A 27,665-nucleotide genomic window follows, 5' to 3' on the forward strand; every position below is an offset into this window, starting at 1 on the left:
CAAGGATACCTCATCGTGATACAAACTCAGGGACTATCCCAACCCCCTGAATTCTGTGAGCTCTAAATAGTCTGTTCTGAATAACAGGTATTTTCCTGGATAAGAGTACACAGATACTGAATATTGTATAAATTCAAATATTAACTTAATTCATAGTTCCAAAGTTCTTAAAATGTGAAATATGAAGTGTGAAATTACTTACTGAAAATGGAATTTCCAAAGATACTGCACATTGGTACTGATTTCCTTGTCTGATCTTCCAACTGCTCAGATAAGTAGTGTAAATTTCAGATTTTAGTGTTTCTCAAATGTTCATTTAACTGATAAAAAATCAGGAATACCAGAACTTTGTCTTATGCAGTACATTTTTGTAGCCTCTTTTTCAATTTGCAGTATTCCGACACCTTAGGAGTTGGAGTTCACTTGTAATGAAAGACACTAAATAAATGAAACAAGGAGAAATAAGTTTCCTGTTCTTATTGATGTGACTTCTGTCAACACACAAAACCAAAAGGCAAATATATCTCTAAACAAAACTTGCATCTGATTTTGTTATGGAAATTCTGTTGGTTCATCTGACTTACTACTATCTCTTCCTCTTTTGTGTTTTGTACTCAGCAGTGACCTAAAGCAGTTTTGGACAAGGTTAGCAGACTACTTGGTGCTTGCTAAAATACGCAACGCTCTGGGTTTTTCTTGCTGTCAGAAGCACTTTTGTGGTGCTGCTCCACTCAATACAGAAACACTGTATTTTTTCTTGGGTCTGAACATCACCTTATATGAGGCCTATGGAATGAGTGAAACCACAGGCCCACATTGCCTGTCTGGGCCATATAATTACAGGCAGCACAGGTAATTTTATAGTTAATTTTGTGTGTTATATTTCATTATGAGAAAAGTATTCGCTGAGTTCAGCAATGATCTTACCACTTACTTTCTCTCAAGGCATTGCCAGTCTGTTGTGAGTTTGGGAGACAAAACATTCAAGTCAGAAACTGAACACATTTCCTCCATAGCATGCCAAGTCAAGAGCACTGAAAGTGATCTAAAGCATTTTATGCAGGACATAGTTATTAAATCAGACGTGTAGCATAGCCCTGGCCCATGGCAGGATAACTTTCAGATACGAGGCCTCAAAGAGAAAAGTATTTTTATGCCTAAAGGTACAGCGCAGGGTGTGTGTGGGGGGAACAGGAAGCACAAGGCAAGATACACAACTGAAAACTGACACTAATACATTGGTAGGTTCAGGGATTTGGTATTGTAGATGTCCTGCCGATATTAAATTTAGTATTGCTGTGTTCCCTGTGTGTGTTGCTGCTCTTCCCCAATAGCTGTGGCAAACCAGTACCTGGCTGCAGAGTGAAATTGGTGAATGAAGACACAGAAGGCAATGGAGAAATCTGTTTCTGGGGAAGGACTGTTTTCATGGGTTATTTAAATATGGAAGACAAAACAAAAGAAGCGTTTGATGAGGATGGGTGGCTGCATTCTGGAGATTTAGGAAAACTAGATGAGGATGGCTTTCTCTATGTCACTGGAAGAATTAAAGGTAATAAGCAAAATCTTGTATCATATTCGTAGTAACTATTCATCACTGTTCAGTCATATATCAGATGTGGTGCATCTAAATAAGTGTTTTTCTTTTAATGCCAGCAGAATTTATCTAACAGGAAAGAAAAATAAACTTTCCTATGATGAAACTGTGGCATACTTTGTTTAGGGAAGGTTTTCCTCTAATCTGTGATAGGTGGGGATAATTCTGTTCCTACAATGAGGCTTTTCATTTCCCAGGCCCTTATTCATGATTACTAAGTCATATAAAATAATAATGCAGGTTTAATGTGTTGCCTTTGATTCTAATGGTCCATTAAGCTCTTCCTTTGAATCTTGCCCAGTTGTCGTAATTACACATTAGAATGTTTAGACAGTAACAGGAGACAGCCCTCTATTATATAAAAGCTATTGCTGTAGCTCAGAGCTAGGTTCCTCTGATGCCTTAGGCAATTTGTTTGCAGAGGCCACTATTGAAATTCGAAAGTGGAGGGGAGAGCTAAAGCAATAAACCTGGGTGTTATTACAGTATATAGCTTGAAGTCTTGCTTGAATAACACTGGTTGTTGGTACTGTGGAAGCACTTTTTCAAAATGTGTGTTTGTAGAGTGAGATTTGTCATGGTAGACATAACAGAAGAAGATTTAAAAACTGAGTAACCATCATCTTAGAATATGTGATGAATCACTAGGGAGAGAACATGGATGAGTGAATTTGTCGTAACAGTAGCCTATTAGGCATCAGGATGTCAGTAGATGCTATTAATAGCCTGCACCAAATACAGTTACCTTGATTTTAATTTGCTTTCTCATCTGATCCATTTTTCTTTCAGGTAGTTATTAACATCTTCTAGTCTCATTCTGTCATAACATTTGTGTTGCACTCGCATCTTCCTTGATTGTTGAACTAATAACGATTACTCTAAATTACAGGGTAGGATACATCTGGGATAAAATAAGCATCTGTCCAGTTTCATTCAAGTTTTAAATCCAAGTCCAAATAAGGTAAAATGTAACAGAAGGTAGTAAAGAAGCTCTTCTTTTAGTGACTTCTTTGTTTGGTTGATTTTTTCTTACAAGTTTTAGGACTCATTATATTAAGCATGAAACAGTAGAAGTTGCTTTTTGATATCTGAGATCCAGAGAAGTTGCAAAGCACCAAGATTTTGCTAGAGGAGCCCATACAGGGAGTATCTGTATAGTTGTGCAAAAAGTTATTGCAATTATTACAGTTTTCCTGATCAGCTGGGAAAAAGCTGACATTTCAGATTGAAAAACTAGGAAAAAAATGGCATTAGGGCAAAAGGAAAGGAAATAAAAAGAAAACCTTACAAGTTTGGATACACAACAGCTTTGCTGTATTTATGTGGTTTGGCAGAAATCTCTCTATAAACACGTCATGCTTCCTCATGCTTCACTGTGCTGACTAGGGAGAAATAACATTTGTAATTATGAGATGAATGTGTACTCCTTACCAGAATGTGGAGTACGGATTGGGAGTTACTTCTGATCATTGCTGTTCAGGAGCAGTAGAGATGGTAAAGAACACATGTGTGAGTGCTGAAAGGGTGTCATATTCCGTTGATTGCATCTAAATTCTATTATCACTGGCAGTGGATTGGGAATCAACCCAATCTTTCATATATAATCTGCATTATTACACAAAGGACTGGTCTGCCATTGTCCTGTGTTATTTATTTCTTGAAGCATGTTACTTATTAAAACCCTGCCAAGACTATTATTTGAGGGCAGGGAGAACTCAACAGTGTAATGAAAACAGGGTTGAAACTTAACAGGATAATTCTGAATCATGAAAATTTCAGTAAATGGGTGTATTATACTTAAGAATGAATGCATTCAAATAGTTACACATGCCCTTGTCAATGGTCAGTACCCCTACCACTGTTTACAAACCTCAAAAATACTAAGATTCCAGTCTGTCATTATACTCCTCTCATGTCAAGAGTAGGGCAGGAATGACTGCTTCCGCTGTGAATTTCCTCTCCCAGATCTTGACCTCTCCCTCCTCACATTCCTTTCCCTTCTTTCCATGTTGCTTCTGTGGAGCCTTCATGTAGTAGTAACTTGCTTTTGTCTGGCCCCTGTTGGTGACTCTAAGAATTAAATATGATGTTAACCATGAACTTGCTTTTTGGTGAATCAACAACAGTAAAATAAAGAGTGAATCCTACACTAGTTGGGAAGAGATGACTGCTCAGAGAAAAGGTATGTGTCATACAACTTATGAGATGTAACGGTTACTGGATTGTATAAAAATATATTATCCTATATGCAGTTGGACTAGATGATCTCTGAAGGTCTCCTTCTAACTGAACTATTCTGTATCTGGAGCTTGTTATAATGGAATTTGCATTGTGTGTACATGGGAGCAAATGTGTGACGTGGAGGGAGAATTGAAAATCTGAGCACATACTCGAAATTATCAGCATTGCTATTTTGAAGAGAATCATACTAACAACTTAATAGGTTTGGTTCTTTTTGAAAACTATGAATTTCTGCATGTCAGAATAAGAAATATGGATCCATCCAGGAATTAACCTGTTCTTTAGAGTTTATTTGAATTCAACTAATAGCCCTTGTTTGTGTGTTTTTTTTTCTTCTCCTAGATTTGATTATTACAGCTGGAGGTGAAAATGTGCCTCCAGTTCCAATTGAAGATGCTGTGAAAAAAGAACTCCCAATTGTTAGTAATGCCATGGTGATTGGAGACAAAAAGAAGTTTTTGTCCATGTTGTTGACCCTAAAAGTACGTTAGTTTTAATACTCATATCAGTGAAACCGTTATACCTGCACCTAACAAAATGAGGAGGATTGTGAACCATTGGTAGAAAGACACAAAATTTGATAGGAGGGCATTGGTTAAACAACAAAAAAATGCATGGGAACTACAGACCAAGTCATCATGATTTGAACTTGTTATGGTTAGATGATACAATGACAAACAGTGCAGTGTTGAGCTAAATGCTTCTCTGTAATGATGAAATAAGTGGTAGGTCTGGTAGAAATTCAAGGTCATTAGACATATTTTAATTGACGTGTTTCAGGTCTGTTCATATCTTCTGCTTTTAAGCTTTTTTTTTTTTTTTGCATTTGATAGCTAAGTAGAAAGAAAATAAAGCATTACCATCTATAGATAGATATTTCTGCTTTTTCAGGCTTAAATAATATTTGGGTGTTGGTGTTTGGCTGCTTTGATTCTTAAAAGCTGGGGAGAACGTGATCAGTTAATGATCATTGATTTAATAAACATTTAATGCCTTGTAAGAATAACCATTTGATGATTTTCTTCATCTGATATTCTAGAGTGTACTGGATCCAGATACATCAGATCCCACTGACCTCCTCACTGAGCAAGCTAGAGAATTCTGCCAGAAGAGTGGTAGTAAAGCCACTAAAGTATCAGAGATAGTAGCTACAAGGGATCAGGCAATCTACCAGGCCATTCAAGAGGGAATCAACAAAGTCAACATGAGTGCTACAAATAGGGTTCATTGTATTCAAAAATGGATAGTTCTGCCAAGAGATTTTTCCATTTCTGGGGGAGAACTAGGTAAGATCTGTTGATTTATCCTGATGAGCACACACTGTAATGGGGCTGCTGATCTAAGAGCATTCAAATCCAATTTCACAATAATGATTCCAAAAGGTCATCCTAACAAAAAATGGAGGATAAAGTGAAGGATTGACAGAGCCCCAAACACAGGCTTTTTGGAATAAATTGGGAATTGTTTAAAAGGTTTCAAAACTATCAGCCTTTTAATTAGTTTCGGGGTCAGGGCGGGCAATGGGACACCTGGAAGTAGTCAGATATCACTCCCTTATACACAGTTGCCTTTGAAGTGCTCACTAGGGGGAGGCAACCTTACATACAATTGCTTCTCCTTTAGCAGAAATCTACACTAACAAAGTAGATACTCTCCCATGCAACACTATTCAGTAGAAAATGTTATGAACCAAAGATTAAACAAAGTAAAAAATTTTTGTTTCTGCTGCTGTGACTAACATCTTCTCTTAAGGTCCGACAATGAAGTTAAAACGGCTCACTGTGCTTGAGAAATACAGAAAAGAAGTAGACTCCTTCTATCAAGAATAAGAAGTCTTTAATCCAAGCATTAAGGAAGACCTGTGAGCTAAAGAAAGTATTTCCTAATCATAAGCATTAAGGAAAATTTGTCTTTGTTATGTAGTCTAGTTTCACCAGAAAACTGCTCTATTAATTTAGTTATTTCTGATACTCACGTGAGAGTTTGGCCTGTTCGTATAGCAGCATCTACAGTGTGTCCTTTTTCTAATATAGCTTTTACTTTATGTCCTGAATGAACAAGATTAAAGACACCTGCATGTTATGTATGAAGTGGGTATAACTAATTAATTCCTCTAGACTGAAACAGAAGGAAAATCTTTATGCAGTGATTTACCTTTGTGTTGTTCTGTAGGAGGTTCGCTGTAGCTCATGTTTTATTTCAGTAGATCAGTAGTTAGCAGTAGTGTTAAGCAAAACTGTTATACCATTCCACTGATAAAGATGATTATTAAAAAAAATAAGTCACAAGGCCTCTTTTCTTCTGTCCAAGGGAGAAGCAAATTTTCACTAGCATACCATTTTGGAGCCTAACCAACACTCTTCTGAAGGGCTAGACTTCAGTGAGACTTCTCTGAAAGCAGGAGGTCATCACTTCTTAAATCCATGTTGAAATAAGCGTTATTTCCCCTAAAAACAAGCACTCCAAGAAGTTGGGGGAATAGCTTCCTAAGAGTGAAAGACAAACTAGGTAATATAAGAGCTCTCACATAAAAATAAGTTTGTGTTCTAAATCATAGTTTTAAAGAGTCCTGTGAACTCTTTAAAGCAAAAATATTTAGAAGGAAAGTTTATCTGTATTGCAACAGTATCATTGTGTTTCAATATTAATGTTGTACTAATGCTTACAAAGGGGAACTGTATTTCTTCTTCCCCTTATAAAATATAAATCACATCACATGAAGGGCTAAAGGGTCTGGTAGTAAGTAATATTTGGCAGAGTTATAATAGCTAACAACAACAGAGACTACAATTCTTGATTTAAAAACAAAAACACAAAAAACACCTTGCAGAACAGGCTATTTTCTCTATGAAAGTTCCATGTCAGTCTTAAACATCCTGTAAATTTAGTTTGTTGCAAGTACCAACAATCAGATCAATACACAAGCCATGACAGCAATCTAGGATTACAAAAACAACAAGCAATTGGACTTGGAAAACTTTATTTTTTCCCTATTTTGTGCGTAATGGTACTTCAGGAGTTCTTAAACAATATTAAAGGAAACAACACAGCCAGCAACTTGCAAAACATAGAAGGAACTGTCATCCTATTCACCAAAAGCAGAGTACATAAGGAATAAAGCTCGTTGTCCCTCTACCACCATGGCATTAGGTGGTATAAAATAGCTGAGATGCTTACTGTATAGAGCAATGCTAGAAGACAGACATTACCCAAACTAGTTTCAAGTCTGAAACAACCAGCCTAAATAGTCTCACTGAAAAGTAACTAAGAGGAGTAATACCTATTAACACAATAAAGCTTTAAGAAGTCTGGTTCTGGCACTAGGTATAATCCCATGCTATAGCCACGACTTGTAAAAATGTGCATTTCCTTGTAGGATATGCTAATGGAAAGCATACCCTAAGACATGTCGGTCAGAGCGACTCATGAGGAACTGTATGTGATGAAGGAGGGAAGGAAAAAAAGGTGCTTTTGTGCTTACTGGACTTAGTAAGCAGTAAGAAAAAAAGAATTTGAGATTCCCTCCAATAGGGATGAAATGTATTTCTGAAATGTAGGTACCAGAGCCAAGCCTTTAACTCTGTCTTAATCCCTTTAGGACCAGTCCCTTACATTCCGAGTTTATAGACTAAAATTACTAGTCAGTGCAATGAGATACACTGCATAAAAACAAAGTACAACACAAAAAAGCAATACAGCAGAAGCCATAAAATATTTAGTATAAATTGGCAAAGTTAGTACTTTTCCTTCACAATATATGGCAGAAGTAAGTTTTTATAATTTTCTCTCTTTAGAACTCTGTTATAAATTAAACTGTGCTTGAGAGAGGAAAACATTTAAGAACAACTTTGGTACAGATGTGAACAACAACTTTCTGTTAGTATTAGTTCTCACACCTAGCTGGTTTGTTGTTTCTTTATGTACATAAATTAAATCTCTAGATTTTTGCATTTCTTTATTCATGACTTTCAAAGGCAAAGCTGTATTTCATGAATCAGACCATCTGGAAGTGTTTTTTCATTGCTTTTAATGCAAAATTGCTGTTATTTCATACCCTTTTCTTTTTATAAAGGTTATCTTGTGCTACTGTTAGGCTGAAAATCTGCTATTTAAGTTTCAGTAAGACCAATAAAAGTAGGCTTTAAAAATTAAGGTGCTATTAGAATTCACTGATTCTGTTAATATTATATTCACATAAATTTGCTTTGTGGAAAGTGAAAACCAGCTAGTTGAAATGGTAGACAGTTACAAGAAAAGAAAACAGTTTACTTACATGAAAACTTTCACCAGATAGAAACAAATGAAAGCAGGCACAAGTATCCTCTGTAGCCATTTGGACTAAGTTTATTAATGAAGAGACCCTTCCTTAAACGTTTGCTCTCTTAAGAGACAAAAGTTATATGCATATAGATACCAGGTTACACAACGTACTACTGGGATGCATCCTCTCAGAGTTATTACAAGCCGTATGAGATGTTTAGTCTGTGTCCTGTACTCTGCGGCAGATCTCCTCTGTGAATTCTGAGCACTTTGCATTACCTCCCAAGTCTTTTGTCAAGACCTGAAGGAAGAAAAAATGGTATTAATAAAACTGCAGAGGCAGGACTACCCCCATTAAATGTTTTATCTTCTATATGTTGTACATGGGTACTGAATACAAATGAGAGACTACATCACATATGAGTTTTTCTGCATTCCATATAGCTTTCATCAATAACAACTATGCAAACTGAGGCCGGTAGAGAAAAGTGAGTACAAACATGGAGCGTTGTTATCTCAGTGTGAGATTTTGTCTTAACTACAGGAAGAAAGCAAATTTGGCCAACGCTCTCAATTAAGTATTAACTTTTTTTTTCCTTAACAAGTTTGTCCTTTGGAAGTAAAATCCATATATGAGGACTCAGCACAAAGCTAACTAATTAAGAGTATCATTCAGTAAGGTTTTTGGGGGGGGTTATTTTTCCAAGGAACTCCACATGGAAAAAGCACACGGACAGCTCTCAAAATGCTGCACGTTAACAATTGTCTCATGTTTGCTTAGTTAAGAGATGGGAAAACAGACAGTTAAACTTTCTTCAAGTACAACTCCTGTCTGCCAGCATGAGGATTGTAAAATAATAATTAAGAAAGTGGGCAACGTTGCTTGTCCAACCTAGTCAGATTAAAGCAGTCTAAGAGGTAATTTAAAAATCATTAGTTCTCCCCTTATATCACACACACACAGATCCCAATTAAACAGCTTGGGGTGGGGAAGGGAAAAAACGGCAAGCATGAGAGGCAATAAAATGTTACTATTTTAGAATCTTGTAATTTTAATTGCATCATGCTTTTTTCAATTTAAAAAGATTCTCTCCATTGTGAGCATGTAATCATAACATCATAAGCGACTAGTAAACAAGTAGCCATGTCACAAAACTTGCACTGTTATCTTCTGTAGAATTACTGACCTGCAGATGGAGAATTTCATTTCCAGAGCAGTAAATGGAAACTTTACAGGAGCACCTCTTTATTCACTTGTAAGTTTATTTTTTTGTTTGTTTGTTTGTTAACTGGCTCCTACACACAGCAAGGTAGCTGCAAACAGACCACTTATGAAATGATGACAGCTTTTTGTTTAAGCATGCTTGTTACTTTTAATTACAAAGCAGCTTCTCATGCTCTTGCCCAGATAACTGCACTAGCATGGCTAAATACTAATTCTCTTTAAAGAGAATCATCAGGATCTTTCCAGTTATGTTTCGAAAAGGTGGAAGTCAAAGTAGGTGAGTGAACCAAAAGAACTCTGAGCAGAAATTCAGGTCAGGTTTCAGAGCAGAACTCTTTCCTCCCCCCTCCTCCCCAATCCCCTTTGGGTATGGAATCTGGAGAGAGTTTACTGCCCAAGGGAAATTGCATACAGTGTTAAGGGAAAAGGTAAATACCAGATATAATTTTGCCCTTAACTGTTATTTAGTAATCCAAAAAGGAGCCAAAGTAGTTAGGAGTGAAAAAGAAAATAAGTGACCTGAAAAATAGGAGCAGAAGTATTACAGTCAGCACTGAAATGAGTGATTAAGCCTGTAAAAGGCAAATGAGCGTACTTCACTTTAAGGTCCTGATTTTAATGTATTACAGGCCTCACAAGGAAAGTAACACTAGCTACTTGAATGTCCAATCCCTTTCATGAAAAACAGAGATCCAGTTTTAGTTTTAGAGCTAGTGGAAATTGAGACACAAGGAGAGCTACAGAGTATCCCTCATAGTGAGCTGAGCAAACTTGATACCACTGAGGGTAACATAATTACTATAAGAGAACAGTTGCAGTACTGCTCAAGATTCAAGCCAGCAAAGCAGGGCATCTGCTGTTTTGGTGTTGATGTTCTAAGTTTAGCTATGATAAAATATTATTTTAATTCACTTTATGTATTTCCACATCTTCATGTTACCTTTCCATCTTTAATTGTATCAAAACAAGCTGTCTCGATTTTTGTGGCATGCTTGTGTAGTCCCATATGACGCAACATCATTACAGCACTCAGAAGAAGGGCAGTTGGATTTGCCAAGTCTTTTCCTGCAATATCTGGTGCTGTTCCATGAACCTGAAAAGAAAAGTGAGCCTTACTGTTACAAAGTTACTATGTTGATAAAAATGTCCTAGTTAATTCTAGTATGCAACTAACTTAAAAATGAACAAATAGTCCATAAAAGAACATGCACAAGTTTGTGTGTAATACATATTCTGTTTTTTGAGTAAAATTTTTACTTTAATAGTCACATTATGTGTCATGGGAGTTTTAGATTCTCAAGTTGAGACAAAATAATTATTACTACTAGACCACTAATAAGAAGACTTACCGATTCAAAAATTGCAACTCCATTAGCACCAATGTTCCCACTCGGTGTTACTCCAAGACCCCCAATCAATCCAGCACACAAGTCACTAGAAAAAAAAAATCCACAAGTTCATTCCACATAGTTGTTTCCCAGCAATGTATTAAAATAGCTTTGTTAATTCTCATTTTATTTTGACAATATTCTAAGAAGACAGTCTAAGAATAATATTATGAAAGTATAGATCCTGTTAGCCACTTGTATTCCACTGGAACATTTGAGAACTTGCAGAACTACTAGCAAGAGAAGTTTCAATAAGGAATAACAAAAAGGAAATTCTAAATAGTAAAATAAAGCTTATTAAGACACAGGCACAACAAAAGGTACTCAAAGCACAAGAAATCTGTAAAAGCCTCAAGAACTACCAAAAATTCTGATGTATCATCTACACATACGTACATATCTAAGTTTTATTTCCCTTGAAGAAGCCACAGAACCACTTACTGTATATAAGGACCTTCTAGAAAAAATTGAATAATTTTGCTCAGTTAAGGAAATACTAGTAAAGTTTATTGTGTGAGACTTAAGGAATATGTTCCAAGTGGCACAAGACTGGCTTTACCCTTCTCTTTACTGAACAGCCTGAAAGTCATAAATCTGACATCAGCAGACCATCAGACATTAGTAATTTGCATGTAGTGTCCTCCAAAGTTAGCATAGGAAAGGACAAACCAACTCTGCCTACAGTTTTCATTCTCTACCCTCAAAGCTGAAAAAACTGATAAGGCTCTTAAAACTCTAATATTTTAGCACACTGTTTTGTTGTCTACAAGGTACCTAGTAGATGAATAAAAAGCAGATAAGTTTGGATGAGCTTGCAGAACTATCTTTTAAATTAACCTAAATTGATCAACTATAGTTTAGAAAAAAAACAGATACGGTCTAAACTTGTAACTTAAGGTATTTAATGCTTCAGGATGGAGATTCCTTCTGTATCTATTCAGGCCAAGAAACCTTTGGCATTATGCTCATGCTTTAAAAAAGCACAGGGGGTGACTTTCTCCAGTGACACAAGTGCACTTCTTCAAGAAAGACTCAAATTTATTGAAGCTTTTTGGAAGTATGAAGTTGACAGGATTTCCACAAGAACTTTAAAACTGGCAATGCTGAACTAGGTAAAGTAAGTTGAAATAGTACCGATGATGGGACTCAAACTGATCTGACATCTTGCAATTAATAGTGCAATGTCTGCTGTGAGGGCCCTGTGGACTTCTCTACTTCTCTACCAGTTCTTAAAACAAGAAGCATGACTTGGAGTCTGATTTTTCTTAGAGGTGACAGATGTCCTTATCAGAGGGAGAATGCTATCTTAAGAAAAGCTGAATGAACATTTCTTCTTATGCATCAGTTACTTTTACACTCATCTGTACAGAAAACAGGAGATGAACTTAAAGACTTAAGCTGTCATTTAACTTTTAATCAAACTCCAAGGCTGTTTTCTTCAATCTCTCCTTGGACATGCAAAGAGAAGCAGTGCTCTGTTATACACTGGAAAAGTTCAGATTAAGATACTTAATTTTACTAAGCAGTAGTAATTGAGTTTACATTCTACTTAAACATTTTTACAGAACGGAAAAAATGTCTGCTGATTGACTTGGCTTTCAGGACATCAAGTAACTGTAGTAATGTTTTTAAAATATGAAATTTAATCTCAAAGTGAAAAAAAAATACAATACAAACCCCAAAAGCTGGTAGGATAGTAAGAGGCCATACATTTCAATCTTCAGAATCATTTACCTCTATGGATAGCTTGCTTTAAATGTGATATTCCCACAGTCATCTTATGTAAGTTTTCCTAATGCTTAAAAATAGCAAGTTTTTCCTACTGTCTGCCCAAGCATTCTGTGCTACAATTTGAGTCATTAACTTTTTTCACGCTTCTGGAGGAATTTCTCCTACACCAAACCCCATTTGAGTAATATTCCTAGCCTCTATCTGCAGAAACTTTTTTCTTTTAGTAATATGCATATTCTCATCATATAGCTCATTCCAACTACATAGTAATAATATTAGTGTAATAATACCATCCTTTCTTCCTATTCAGAGTCTGTGTGGTGTTTAGCAGCCGACTGGGTTAAACCACAACATGAAGAACTCTGGATGCAAAAACCAGTCACTCATCTGGCTAGCATGTAACTGGATTAACTTTCTCGAACAGTATTTTACATGCTGATTTAGTTTAAATCAAAATCTCCATACCTGAGGATGTCACCATACAAGTTTGGCATAACAAGCACATCAAATTGTGACGGATCCTGAACCATCTAGAAAGAAGTATATTTTTATTAAGGCTAAGAAAGTTAACTAAAAAATAACCATAACTAAACCAGATAAATACTCACATTCAGACACACAGTATCTAGATACATTTCGTTAAATTTAATATCTTTACAGTTTTCTGCTGCCTCCCTGCATTTTCTCAAGAAAAGCCCATCAGACATTCTCCTGCAATTAAGTGAGAGAATATGGCTGTTACTGAAAAGTAAACAAAATATTGAGGTAAAGAATGCGTGCAACAGGAATTTAAATAAAGAAAAACATTAGAGTGCAGACACCTAATTGCTGACTATTAATCCCTTATGTTAAATACAAACATTTTTAACACGATACAGTCAAAGAAGTTAACCCTTTTGTATTCCCATCTAAAATGTTTTTGGAGCAGTAGTTTGACTGTCACGCATTAATTCCCAAACCAACTTGTTCTTTTACTAAAGGCTTACTAAATTTGTACAGATGGGTGACATGTACTATCTATCACGTGCAGCGTGACTCAGTTCACTATGAAGTGCTTTGGAAGCTACAAAGGACACTAGCTATTTTCATCCTCATTTTTTAAATTCTTTTTCTTAGCTTATTTTTAAAGTAAGAGCTGTGGGAAGAAAGTCACAGCACTCCCACAGACTTACTAATACAAACATTAGTCTTACAATTAGATTTAGAATACAAACATTAATAGGTCACTCCAGACCTATTAATAGTAGGTCAATATTGTCCATTTTACTTATGAGGCACTTACTTCAAACATTTTACTTACTCCTGCTAGCATTAATGTTAGACATTTGAGGAAAATTTAAAGCGGTTTATAAAAGCTTATTATTTTTTGTTGTTCTTAAAAGGAAGTTTCAACATACATAATATTTGCCTTGTGTACAGCAGTAACGTGGCTTCTCTGATTGTTTCTGGCATACTCAAAAGCAAACTCTGCGATACGCTTGCTAGCTCCCTCTGTGATTAGCTTGATACTTTGTACGACACCTTCAACAATCTGAAAGACAACAGTTGCATTGCTAGTAGAAACAGAAGCTTATTTTTTCAAACCAATAGTATGAATGTTTTTTTAACAACAAAATAGTAGAATTTTCAGCAAGACAGTCTGCACAATGCATACCACAATAAAAGACCATTTTTGTGGGTAAAGAACTTAAAAAAACACCACTCAGCCTCTCAGTAAGAAACGACTGAGATGGGCAAAGTTATTAACAAAACATAGAAACCCTCCAGAAATACAACACTTCCAGCAACATACCACATGTTCAATTCCACTGTATTCGCCTTCTGTGTTCTCTCTTATCGTGACAATGTTTACATCTGTGTAAGGGGTTTTGTATCCTTCAATTGAGACACAGGGACGTACATTTGCATAAAGGTCAAAGGTTTTACGCAGAAGCAGATTCATTGATGGGTGTCCTGCAGCAATTGGGGTTTTTAAAGGGCCTGAAGGCAAGAAATAATAAGACAAATGAGATGATAATATTATTCCACAAATTTCAGAGTTGAAACTCTAGGTAAAGTTCTGTGGCACTCTGACAGAGGAACTCCAAATTCCTCTGTAACCCTTACACTGAAATGCCACAGAAATTCTCTGTGCCATCAAAAATACTACAGAGTGATATAACTCAGCTGTTCAAAGGCCAAACTGTTTCCCTCATTCACGTGGAACAGGAGTTCTTATAAAAGGTTTTTACTGAAATGAAGATACTATTAATTGAGAGTATAATTATTACATTCTGTTGTAAATCAACTACCTTGGAAATGCATTCTGTTTAGAGTGTAAAGTTGATATTTAGTACTGCCCACCTTTAACATATGTCCTAGAAAATCTGTGACACAGCTTTGACATGACAAACTGTTTTAAGACTACAGAAGACAACCTGACAGACTGTCCCCAAGAATTAGCCATTATATTATGTTACTGATGAAGGATTTTTGCTTTAAACCAAACTCACCATAAAACAATACTTAATACCTTTGTGTTAAACCCCAAGTACCTTTTAATCCCATTTTGTTTTTATCCATGGATTCTTTGGCATCCGGAGGTATCATCCACTTTCCTCCTGGTCCTTGGATAGCTGTAACATTCCTCTCTTCCCACTGAATAGGAGCCTAAACACATTTTCTCTACATTAACTTCAATATCAAGACTTTTGCTTCCACTTTTAGCTTATTTTTCACAACAAGGTGCTCGAGGAATTTTGTCCAAACCTTCCTAAACATTTTTTCTCTGGTGAGTGACAGAAAGCATTAGATGCTTGAACTTGAAAATAAGAACTTCTAAAACACAAGCAATTGCAAATGAAATAGTACGATCAATATACTATACCAGCACAAATTTCACCATCACAAGATGCCTCCCTAGTAATGATATACAGGTAGCATGAGAACTGCATTTACATGCTAATTCCTTTAACCTTTAAAGAGTTCTCAAGTTCCCTGTATTCAAGAGGCACAAGACATCTGAAAATGGAATTCATTGAGAACTGATCATACAAACTGCCTGAAAGACGGTGCATAACATGGATATATCTGTTATCTAAATGGAATCTGCAAGTGTTCCACAGTGCTTTCTGAATTTTCGTTCACCATGGGATTCTTCTAATAGGAAACAGGCTGCTACCTGTTCATCAGGGAAGGCCATAAAGGAAAAGGTGCAAGGTCTTACCTAAGCAAACAGAACCAATCTAGGCTTAACATACTAGAAAAAGAATCTCCTTGAAAATGAACAGATCAGAGTAAGGACTGAAAACCTGCACTCATACACAAAGGTAGGTTTTACTCTGCCATACCTCCTGCCTCTCTCCCCCAAAACAGCCATAGCTATTAAAAGCTTTCACGTGTAATTAAAGATAACTTCACCTTTTCCAAATCTAAGTTGGACAGTTGCAACAAAAAGTGAATATGCTTTGACACTATTGCTAACAGGGAGCAATTTAACAGCTCTTCAGGAAAGAGCACTATTTTATTCAAAGCAAATGATACAAATTCTCCTGAAGTTCCTGGGATAAGTAGGAAAACAGTTCTTGGACTGTTTTCATTATCACAAAAGGTGAATGCAATTTAACAGTGCAGCAGAATAACTGCAGTAAGGTTTCTAATAATAAAATAGTTCCTTCCCTTCACATATGCTTTGATCTGCACTGAGAAGTCACAACGGATCAAAGAGCGTCCTATCAGTCGCTCAGGATTGCTACATCAACAAGATGATTTCACATGATACATTGAGTTGACATTTCCAGAACTTAAGTGCAACATTTGCTCTCAAGTCACTACTACTCTGCCAGCTAACACTTTCAAACACTGCCATATTGCAATACTATCTTTTAACATCTGAAGCTTCAGACTGTTTGTATTGCCAAGAAGTTTTAATAGCTTAAACATGACTCAATCGTTTGGAAGTTAAAAACATTTATAACTATAACCTAGATAATGTCTGTTGTGGTAGTTAAAGCTACAGTGCTCACAGCAAGACAAGTAGACTTACTTTGGCAGCATCAAAGATCTTCATCACAGCAGCAGAAATCTCAGGTCCTATGCCATCTCCTGGGATTAAAGTTACTGTTTGTACCTAGGCAAAGAAATACCAGTAGCACAGCTAATGAATGCTATGTTCAATGCAGGAAACATTTTCATAAGTTGCAGAAACCAAGTAACTACTAGAAAAGAAAGTTTGAGTTACCAAAAATCACTATGAAGGGTAGCAGTATTGAACAGAGAAGCAAGAATGACAAGCTTTTTTTCAAAGGGAGCGTGCAAGCATTTTAAGAGAATTTTTTTAAGATTTGCCTACTGTTCTTATTTTAGAACACAGATTTAACTTGAAAGACAGGTTCCTGCTCAGTGCTCCTTGAAATAAGTGATCTCAACATGCTTTCTTCTTGAAAAGTGGAGAGGAGACAGCACTGTCACCTGTTTTCCATACATCTCCAGTATTATCAACATGCTGTGTAATACTGACCTACGCTAGGAAAGACTTAATTTATGTAAAGCTTATAGAAAATAAAAACAAAAACATATCTAAACTTCTCAAGCAGTTCTCTAAAAAAATGCACACTCATTTTTAATCCTGTCAAGTTATTTTTCTGCCATGATTTTCTCAGTTTTCTCTCCTATGTCATCTTCAAACTGATTAAAAAAATCACAAACCCTAGGCTCACTGGATAACAGGGGAAGAAAGTACTCTGCTTTGATTAAAAAATATATTGATGATTGGTATTTTCATCCTCCATGCCCTAAGTCTTGATTTTACTTATAAATTTCCAATATTTTTGTAAGGAATCATTACTACCTACAAAAAGGCAGCTCGGATACAGCATTACGTGTCAAATCCCAACTACAATCAAATGACAAGATATGCTGCCATCCTCCTCCAAAGAGGATACTCAGAATTTCAGAAGGTTTTATCTGAAACAATAATGTGGTATAAGCAGATCTGGAGGAGCCTTACCTTCTACAACTTTCTATACTGTGTAAGACACAAGCTACACTTCAGTTTCTTCTCTCCACCATCAGTTCTAGAAAACTTAGAGTTAAGAGCCACAATTTTTCCTTAAACTTAAGTCCTGCTTAAGGGTACATGCAGTGGTGCTGAGCCCTGCTTCTGCCTGAGCAGTTTTCAAGGCCATCTTCACTGAAAAAAGGCCTGTGGGCACCTCAAACACACACAAAAAGAAGGTAAAACATCTACAGGGAAATACACAGCCGGTGTCTAAAGTACATTAAAGAGGGCCTTGAAAAGGCAGAATTGTAAACGCAAAGTACTCTAAAAGCAGCAAGATTTAGAGTAAATCCAGCGTGTAGCAGAATGTCTGCAAAATAAAGATGAGAAGCTTCTCAACAATCTTCCTAATTTGCCTATATCCTGATGAGTTTCAGAAGACTGGCTTATGACACCCATATTTTGGGAAAAGGTGTTTGTTTTTTTTTTAGTAGAGTTTTTTAAATTAGCACTTACTCTTTTATATAAAGTAGCCAAAGACAGTGATTAACCAATATACATCCAGTATGGCATTAAGAGCCTATATGTTCATTTATTCTGGCCTTATTTTTGAGAAGATAAAATTAATAGCAGCAATCTTATAAAGGTCAATTTCTGGAGCTCTTTCTTGAGAAACTTCTTAAAAGAAAAAGGAAATGGTACTATCATACTCACAGCACTACCAAAACTTCTGGTCACCTGTTTTTGGTTTTTGAAAGCACCTAGCAATCGTGAAACCTGCAGAAACACAGAACAAGAAGCTGCTAACTTATTGCACCAAAGGGATTTTAAACAGTTAACAATAGTGCAGCGACTATGCATTTTAAAGTCCTGTCACTTTAAAGTCCAGTCTCAAACCAGCACACAACTCGAAAGCGAGCAGCTGGTGCCTTGCCAAGCTGCCCACAAGCAGTGTACCCAGCTCCGCACACGGGTGTTCCCGGCAGGGTCAGGCCGGGCCAGGCACGCCGTGCCGCAGTGCTGCTCCGTGCCTGGAGGTGCGGGGAAGCCGTTGCACAGCAGCCCGAGTCCTCAGGTGCCACACAGCGGGGAAGCAGCCGCAATAACTCCAGCTGAGGAGATGATACAACGCGGCTTAAGATAGCAAAGCGCAAGGTTTGTTTCACCAGCAGTACGTTGGTGCTGAGGTCACGCTTCCACAGCTGCTTTCCAGCGGCGCAGATTCCTGCAGGGCACGCTGGGTGCCTCAGTCCTTGCCCCACACCCGTGCCCTTGGTGCCGCAGCGGGGTGCGGAAGCCTCCTCCCGAGGCACGCGGCACGGCCACGCTCACCATGGCGAGAGCAGCCGCTGCCTGCGCGGCTCCGGCCCCGCATCGCGCCGGGCCCCGGACGGGCACAGCGGGCACCGGGCCTCGGGCGGAGGCTGCGGCACACCCCGAGCACGGCGCCGGGAGCGGCTCGGTCCCACCTCAGGGCGTGAGCCCCGTGCCCGGCCGCTCGGAGCCCCGCCACGCTCCCCGCCATCCCTCCCTCCGTGCGGGCGGCGCAGCCATCTTGCTGGGGCCGGGCCGGGCCGCCTCAAGGTCACGGCAGCGGGAGTCGCCCCGCAGCGCCCGGCGGCCCCCTCCCCGCCCGCCCCGCCCGCGCTCCCCTCAGAACCGGCAGTCGCAGCCCCGCGCTTCCCCCTCAGCCCGACACAACCGGCGGCGCTCTCCCGGCCCGGCCCGGCCCCGCACCTACCGCGGGCATCCACGCGGCTGCAGCCATGGCTCGCCCGGCGCCGCGCCCCAGCAGGCCCCGCAGGCACGGCCACAGCGCCCGCAACCGGGAGGAGCCCGGCACCGGCACCGGGACGAGCCCCGCCCCACCCCGCCCCGGGCAGCCCGGCCCCGGCAGCGCCGTGCGCATGCGCTGCGTTTCCCGCCCAGCGCTCGCGGTGGTCGCGCTGAGGTGGCGGGGGCGGGGGGGGGGGGGGGGGGGGGAAATGTGGTTGGAGCCCTTCAGTCCCTGGTGCCGCCCTGAGGGGCACTGAGTGCTCGCGGTGAGGGGGAGAGGCCACTGCGGGCATGTGCCTGGGGGCGCTGAGCGTCCCTAGGAGCCTGGCACCGCGTGGAGGCACCTCCAGCCGAGGGGTAGCGGCCTCTGAGGGGCTTGACCCCCGGGAGATGGGGGAATCGCCTCAGCCTCCGTGTGGCCTGCTGGCAAACGGTTGTGTGGAGGCAGCCTGCTGCGGCACGGTAGGCTCTGCTGTCTTAAATAACAGTACTGCCAGAGTGTGCACGTTTTTTTTTTTGTTTTATTTTTTTAATTATCACACAATTTATGTCAGCTGCTTTGTTGTGAGTTCAAGAAGCTAATTATAGGAACAAACGACTGTGTCAGCTTTGATTTAAAGCCCCAAGCAGCGTAGGTGTTACTCTAATTACACCACAATAACAAGCAAGATGCACAGGAGTGGCTGCTGTGCATCCCTTCTGAGAAGGGCCAAACAACACAGTAATAAAAGCACCAGTTATTTTCCCTAGGCAAAAGATGCCTCTGTAGAGATAGCAGTAGTTTCTTTACCCTCGTTCTATTGAGAGTTACTTTAAAGGAATTCCTGGTATCAAATGTCGCCTCAGGAAGTCGGTAACTTTTTAATTCTTAATATTCTGCCCTAACTTAACTCATGACAAGTAGCAACAACATAACTGTATGGGCTGCCCTTTTGGATTGAAACCATTTTGCAAGTAGAGTGGAACTTTACAAAGAGGTAACTTGCAAGGAAGCATCTGTGCAGGAGGGGATTTGGTGTATCTGGTATAATGGGCACAAAAACCTGCGGGTTCTTTTTTCCCCAGTCTAAAGCCTAACTTTGTGTTGTATCTGTGTATGAAAACTTAGAAAGTTTATAGCAGGTGATCTTTGGGAGTGAATGCAGCTCATATGCAGCTTGTTAACTGTGTGCAGATGCGAAAATTCTCCATGGAATGAGGCATTCAGAGGTAACGTGGCCAGGGTTCACGGTAGCTTGATCTTCCTTGGAGGAATAAGAGCTTTCGTTCTTAGACTACAGTCAAACTCCTGCTGTATAATTTATAGAGGCAATTTAAGGTAGGATGACCTATCTATTGGAGGCTGTTAAACCTAGACCTCTACTAATAAATCAGAGCAAAGTCACCTGGTTTAGCAACCACAGCTAGCAACAGTTCAAAGCAGAAGACTTTACACTGAAGGGACTCAGAACTGTGAGCACGATCTGTTCAGCTGCCTGGGCTGTGGAGGCAAGTCCCTACAGCTGGGGTCAGATTGCAGCCTTAGATGGGTGTTAAGCAATTGCAGCTGACAGCCGCCTTGCTATAAAATGTTAAATCTGGTGTATGTGGTTGGTAGTTTATTTTCTGATCTATTAATTAAACTTCTGAAATAGATGGGAAGTGGCTACATAAGCATAATCTCTGCTATAATGGCCAGTATAATGGCAAGACTACTGTGTTTATATATTTTGTCCTCTTCATTAAACTTAATTTGCAACTTTGTAAGGTATATGTTGTGTGCTGCTAAATAGCTTACAATCAGTCCGTTTGACAAACAGTTTAGGGAAATTCAAATACCACGAAGTGATGCAAAACTGGCACTGATAACATTAAGATTAGAGTCTGCTGTGTATATAGAGAAGTATTGATTTGTGGCAGTAATGTGCTAGGAGTAAATATTGCTTAACGCTCAACTGGCAGATTATACTAATCATTGAAAAATACAAACAGAAGAAGTGAAAAAGAGCAAACTGAAAAATTTAACTGAGCTTTGATATATATGAGGAGATAGGAGTGAAAAAGAGTTTGTACTTTATGCTGTCTTGAAATTTTACCTGGTTAGTGTAGCAAGATCATTACATGATGAAATATAGATACCGCTATAGCACGCTTGAGAAATAGCTAGCTAGTATACAGGAGCCCTCAAAAATCAGTATTTGGAAGTTATTGTAAAAAAAAAAAATAATAAAAATCCTGTACATTTTAAAGGTATTTAACAATTTAAAATCTTCAGAATATGCAGAGAAACAGTTTGCTTTCTGTCCATATGCTCCGTGGGTGCCATTGCCTTTGTAAGATGTATTTCTTTTTAAGCAAGAACTTGTAACTTTTAAAGCAATCATCCCTTTCAGCCATACTAGTTTTCTTACGTACTTTCTCTATGTTAGAATGAAATCAAAGCATTTTTAAATGGAAAAGTGGAGGAGGACAGAGTGGGAAGAGGGTGCAAAAGAATAAACAGGAATGTGTGAACTTCAGGAACTCTACTTCTAGCCTGCTTTGTATCCACAAGTAAGTCATATCTACTTGGTGCTTTCCATTTAGCCTTTCTTCTTTTATTTTTAATTTTTGGTTTCTAAAGACTGGCTGATGTGTGTCATCTAGGATACAGTGGGACCAAGAAGCCAAGAATGTAACAGCAGGTAAGAAATGAGATGTCAGTCTTACCACTGTAATAACACTCTCAAGTATGCCGAGTCACAAGATGAAAAGATAGGGAGCCCAATCCATCTTTGGTGTTGATTCACTTCTGTATGATGGCATTGAGGATAGTTTGGTCGTTTATATTTAATCCGATTTGCATAGACAGGCAGCTTGAATCAGGTGGCTGTGAAAGGAGTGCTGTTTCACACAGATCACTTGACTATGTACTGTTCTGATATGACTGCAATCTGCTGCTAGTTGGTGCATTTCAGTAGCACCAGATCATGAGTAAGAAACGTGCTTAATGTTATGGTTAACCACTAAAGCCAGTGATGCAACTTATTCAGAGTTGAGGGTGTGTAAGAACTGGGACATTCTGGAAGTTCTTAAACTTCTTAATCTCAAAGGGCCATTATGGGTGGTGGATTTCAGTTTCAAAAAGTTTGTTGAAATAGAAATACTCTAATTTGTATGTTTTGCTTTTTTCTTCTTTATATTCTGTCTTGGGGGTAATTTTTTGGAACAGAAGAAGAATCCAACGCCATTATACATTGGTGAAAAAAATAAAAACTGGTGACTAGATAAAAAAGAGGTCAGTTTGGCCAGGTAGCGAATGGTTGATTCAAGTGGGTGCTATTTGAATAGATGCTTGCTGCACTGTTGATCTGATTGGAGGTCGGTCATTCAGTTTGTGTTACCCTTATTAGTGTAGCTTTTTCTTATTTTGAAACTGCTGCAATATATTCTGTTGGTAGTGTCCATTTCTGTCACTGATAAAATTCTGATGCTAGCTAACACTAATAACAAATGTTATTGAATGCATTCTCATCCCAGTAAATTAATTTTGTACATATGTTAATACTGTGTTTTAGTAGCATCAGGCAGTGCTGGTTTACAGTTAATCAAATCTGCATTTCTAAATGTTGCAATCTAAATAAATGGTCTCTTAGAGACTGTTCCCCATTCACTGGATGTTTTTACTACATACCCAACACATTTCATAGAACATTACACTGTATACGATAGATGTATTTTCAGTGTTTTTGTGAAATATTTGTTCCTTGTTGCATGTGAAGGTAAACTCAACTCCTATTATCCGATGCCATTATCTGGAAAAAAGATAAAGGTAGGAAAAAAGCAGAAGGTAATTCTCCAGATACTAAATATACTAACTTGCTGAAGGAATAACGACCATGGTCAGAGCTATAGGTAAAGGAAGGAATTTTATTAAACATTTTTAAAACTTCTGCTCTGCCTATGCTTACGACTGGGCAGCGAGCAGGCTGAAGAGGCTTATTTGTAACAGGTCTTGCCTCCATCTTCACATCCTTTCTCACCCAGCTTTCCTCCTGGTCGTATTATAAGAGCTCATCCTTCTGCAGACGTTAGATAATATGATTTTGTTTCTGAGTTTATTCATTCATTCTGCCTGCCTGCATCTCTTACGTGCTCTTTTTTTTTTTTTTTTTTTTTTTTTGTTCGCTTTCCAGGAAATACAGGAGGGTCGTGTTGTTTTAACGTATGCTGTGAGCCCTCTAGCGGCATTTTCTGCACCTCTCTTTCAGGCTGTAGTAGCATATTTTTTCTTCCCAGCTTTGTTTGCCTGAGCCGAAAGAGTCAGATTAACTTTTGTTTAAGCTACTTAATTAAACTTTCCGGATTTGTTTCTTTAACGTGAGAGGAATACTCACGTTTCCTGGTCTGTCTGAGAGTATTGCACCTCTGGTAGCGAGCTTATACCCTGGGTAGCCAGGGCTGATGGAGCCGCAGTGTGAACACAAATGTTTACTGTGGAACCCACGTGGCACCTGGTGGTGTTGTGAGGATGCTTTGGGCACTTAAACACCGCTGGATGGAGGCTCCCACTTTGGCAGCATGCTACAGCAGGTGAGATCCAAGCAGTGATGAGGATGTACTTTGATCTGAGGGGAGACTGACTGCAGAAACGCTTGCTTTGCTACTCCATTCTTCCAGTTCCTAGCCTTGCTCTGCGCGTGTGCGTTACATGACTGCGCTACCGAGCGCCATCAGGTGACGCAGAGCTGTTCTGAAACGTGAAGGTGCCGAGCAAGAGCACCCTGAACTCGCAGACTGAGCAAGGAGACACCGAGGCAGTAGAGAGCTGATTTCTTCAAGTGCTTCCTGCTTGTTTTTTAAGTCGTGAAAGCTCTGTGTGTCAGTTAAAAAAGCGTCTGAAAAAGGGGAAAATAGGCATCATTGTTTTGGGGTGACACCTGCCTATGACTTCAACACTTCTCTTCCTGGCACACTGAAGTCAAGCCTTTGCAAAGATTTTCCAGTACCGCTTCCTTCCTCGCTGGACAGGTGCAGGCAAAAACAGTTCAATGCAGGCTTTGGGATTTTTTCAGCACTTTCACAGTGTATACATGCTCTAAATGCCTACAACACAGAGGAATCCAGCTACTTCTAATGGGATGCATTTGCATAAAGGAAGAATTCCTCTTCTAAGATGGGTAATAAGCAGACAATATTTACTGATGAACAGCTGGATGCCTACCAGGTAAGATATCTTAGTTTGAAAGGAAAGGAGTAACCTCAGCATGTTTGTGGGTTGATGGGTTTTTGTTTTGTTTTTGTTTGGGGAGTGTTTTTGCAAATAGAAACAAAAACTTGCTCTTTAGCATGCATGTATATATTTTACTGTTCCTTCCTCATACTTGTATAATAAGGATGGGTTGTTCAATATGCCCAGTCTAATTCTTCCTTCTCTGTGTACAGAGGAGTCAAATCGCTCATGTCCTGGCTGGGAAACAGTGTGAAATCTGTGACCAGCTTGCTTAAGGGGAATTTCTGGTGCAATCTTCTTACTGAGCATTTTGTAAAGAAGTGTATCTATAACATTTTTATTTAATCTGTGCTGACTTTGCTGTATTAGGTGTGAGGGGAAAAAAAAGGACACATCTACTTTCACTTCTAACAGTGACTCATAGAAATATACCTAATGTAAATCTAAAATAGGTATTTTTATGCTTGTATCCACTCCTGGATGGTAGTTTCTTTCTTGACAGAAGAATTACACTTCTTATTTCTGGAGATAGTTTATTGGTGGCACTTCATTTCTGTCACATCAATTTTTTAACTGAATTTTTAATACTCGAGAAAATAAATAATTTCCAGTCTTCATTCATGTTTTAGCATACTCTAAATCTTACTGAAATGCTTTGAGAGAAGCTCTCTGCACAGTGGGCACTTAAAACAAGTTTATGAAAAAGCAAGTGAGGCAATATGTGAAAATAGAAGTATGCTCAAGACGGAAGCACTGAGTACCTGTTCTGAGATGCAGACAGGGCTGGCTGCATCGCTCTGTTCTTTTACAAGAAGTGATAAATACAGACAGAATTAACAGTGTGGGAAATCAACATTTAGTTTCTCCTGATAACCGAAGGACAGATCCAAGGCACACAAAAGTAAATAACATTGTATTTGCCTTTGTGAACTTTGACTTCTATCCCTGTAGTTGAAACTATGATTGTAAATACCAATTTTTGGGGGGAGTTAGTGCTAACACGGACATTTCACAGGTGTAAGTATTTATCCACATCAAGTCTGTTTAGGGATACAGGTTAAAAATGCTCTAAAATGTTATCCAATTGTGAAAATAAGGCATAAGTTAAATGTTCTTATTAATTTCCTAGTTCTGTTGGTATCAGGATTTTATACTTGTCATTGTTCTTGCTCCATTTTCACATTTCATACAACGACAGCTTCTTTAATTTCCATTTCCTTACACATCTCATCCTCACCAGCAGTCTGTCGCTGTAATATACCAGTTGCAGACTGGGTTGCCAAAGTTCTAAACAGACTTTTTTTTTTTTTTTTTAACATCCCTGTGAGATAGGCAAGAGGGAAATCACAGATCTCTGAAAACACTGATGTCTGTCTTCTGCTACCAGTAAAAGTGAACACAGAACAGAGCCCAACTGCAGTGAAACAAAACAAAATCCAAATGTAATTAATGTTATCTTCTTGACATAAACTGGCAAATGCAAGAGCCGAAATGTCATCCCTAATTCATTATTCTTCATCTAGAAATTGCCTTCCTCTAATGGCTTTTGCAGCCCCTGCCTTTCATAATGCTGGGTAATTGATCTCAAAGCCTTGCAGTAGTTAGGGCGATTGGATTGAGTCAGCCTGTGGGATTTCTCTGTTACAGGAGGACTTGTAGTTCATTAGCATTAGTAAAACATGATGTGCAACAACCTGTTGTGCATATAGGTGCCCCAGTGTGTAGCCAGGTATATACTTATAAATAAGTTTTAAACTGAAAGATGGGTTACTCCTTTTCTTATCCCAAATGGGGGCTAGGCAACTTCTTGAGAATTTGATGTCTGTGAGTTGATGCTCTGCTCCTTATCATAGAACTCAGGGTTACTGAATCATATCAGTATGTCAGAAGCAAGAGAGTCGATCAGCACCTATTAGAAAGCTGTTCAAAAACTCCCTCTCCTGATGGTTAGACTTGTAATTTATTTGCTTAAGGTCATTTTATTACTTGGTGGTAACTTGCACCATTTTTGTCTTTCAACACAAGTTATTCTGGATTTACAGCATTTGAATGTTACTTTAGCAGTGAAGTCTTTTTTCAGGTTATGTTTTAAGAGCTTGTTTCATAGAAGGTGCTTCCGATAGTAAGAGGAAAATGGAAAAGTGAGAAGTTAATCTGCTTAAAGTACAGTAAATCCACATGCAAATTACTTTAGTTTTCAGGAGTAAAAGTTAAGCTGCAGAAAAATCACCTGCATGAAAAGCTAGCATACAGTAATCTCAGATCATCAATATGATATTAAAGAAATAAAATAACTCTCCCTACCTGATTTGTTTAAACTTTTCAGAAATGCCCACATGAAAACTTTGTAATATATAAATGATCATATTGAAGGGTCACCTTTTAGCACAACCTTTATATTTAAATGAAATGTAAATGTGGTCAGCTGCAAGGTGCACCAATGTTTTAAAATAGATGAGTGTTTTAATTAGCCTCCTAAAAGAGTGATGATGGGAGAGCCAGTTGAAGCTTTTCTTGGAAGAGATGAATAATAGAACTCAGTAACATTAAACCTCTCATTGTTTTCTTTTTTTTATACTCAGAATAGGTAGAAGGACATTAACTAAAGAAGGACTGGCAACTTGCAAATCTTCTAACACCTTGTCATATCACCTGGAAACTTATTTAGCTCCTGTTCTAGTTGACAGCTCTTTAAATTTGCATAGGCATAGGCTTAGTGAAATGTTAGGGAAATCTAAGGAGTTAGGCTTTTGCAGGCATTTGTTTCCTCACTGAGATTCACCTCGTTACAATGTTAGCCATGTAAGAAAATGATTTCTGTCAGGGATTTCTTTTTCCTGTGCCCTTAGAGTACTTGACTGTTTTGTTGTCTTACTACATAAAACGCAAAATCTGACCAAGGTCTGACTAGGGGAAAGGTAAGTGTTAGCAATCAAATAACGTCTTAATTTTAAGCTTTTAAAAGTTGTCTACAGGACAACTTTTGGATACCAAGTTCCATAATGAGAAAAGTAAATTAACCAGGAATTTTACCTTGAGTTGTGCTATATAAATATAATTGGAGCAGGAGAAAATTAAGACATAAACCAAAGCAGTAACATCAGGTGCATGTATTGGCCCGAGTGCACTGCATTTCTCACTGAGAAACATGATTACATTGAGTAAGAAATGTGTAGAAGCTGTGCTTGGAGTTTGAACAAACTACTCCTCAAGCAATCTCACTGCTTTCGCTGTTACATGAAAAGGTGGCCTGAATTTGACACAAATTGTGTTCCAGT

At 38.6% G+C, this 27,665-nt stretch overlaps 3 protein-coding genes across 25 annotated transcripts in view; 2 read left to right on the forward strand and 1 right to left on the reverse strand.

The window, feature by feature from the left end:
- Positions 1-7,020, forward strand: part of ACSBG1 (acyl-CoA synthetase bubblegum family member 1) — a 36,552-nt gene extending 29,532 nt beyond the window's left edge. For 10 of the 12 annotated variants that reach the window (XM_068695507.1, XM_068695506.1, XM_068695509.1 and 7 more), the window contains 5 exons: positions 619-852; positions 1,335-1,552; positions 4,181-4,320; positions 4,878-5,124; positions 5,591-7,020. In XM_068695507.1, the coding sequence (XP_068551608.1) occupies positions 619-852; positions 1,335-1,552; positions 4,181-4,320; positions 4,878-5,124; positions 5,591-5,667 (916 nt within the window). In that variant the 3' untranslated portion in view covers positions 5,668-7,020. The remainder of the gene's footprint in view (positions 1-618; positions 853-1,334; positions 1,553-4,180; positions 4,321-4,877; positions 5,125-5,590) is intronic. The other 2 variants (XM_068695498.1, XM_068695499.1) reach the window with 2 other exon arrangements.
- Positions 7,021-8,157: 1,137 nt separating this feature from the next.
- On the reverse strand, positions 8,158-19,314 carry IDH3A (isocitrate dehydrogenase (NAD(+)) 3 catalytic subunit alpha). 2 transcript variants are annotated; one of them, XM_068695514.1, is made up of 11 exons: positions 19,162-19,314; positions 18,159-18,197; positions 16,467-16,550; positions 14,977-15,091; positions 14,235-14,422; positions 13,840-13,973; positions 13,051-13,153; positions 12,908-12,972; positions 10,673-10,757; positions 10,264-10,416; positions 8,158-8,399 (listed from the first exon to the last, which is right to left on the reverse strand). In XM_068695514.1, exons 1-11 carry the CDS (start codon positions 19,186-19,188, stop codon positions 8,316-8,318), a joined length of 1,077 nt encoding a protein of 358 aa, XP_068551615.1. In that variant the 5' UTR covers positions 19,189-19,314; the 3' UTR covers positions 8,158-8,315. The 2 variants fall into 2 exon arrangements, with proteins under 2 accessions (XP_068551615.1, XP_068551614.1); XM_068695513.1 differs by having other exon boundaries at positions 18,135-18,197; positions 19,162-19,313.
- CIB2 (calcium and integrin binding family member 2) overlaps positions 18,360-27,665 on the forward strand; it is a 43,833-nt gene continuing 34,527 nt past the window's right edge. For 2 of the 11 annotated variants that reach the window (XM_068695523.1, XM_068695530.1), the window contains exon 1: positions 19,387-19,658. In XM_068695523.1, coding sequence (XP_068551624.1) covers positions 19,488-19,658 — 171 coding nt within the window. In that variant the 5' untranslated portion in view covers positions 19,387-19,487. The other 9 variants (XM_068695529.1, XM_068695526.1, XM_068695528.1 and 6 more) reach the window with 9 other exon arrangements.

The sequence above is a fragment of the Anas acuta genome, chromosome 12, assembly GCF_963932015.1.
Source record: "Anas acuta chromosome 12, bAnaAcu1.1, whole genome shotgun sequence".
NCBI lineage: Eukaryota > Metazoa > Chordata > Aves > Anseriformes > Anatidae > Anas > Anas acuta.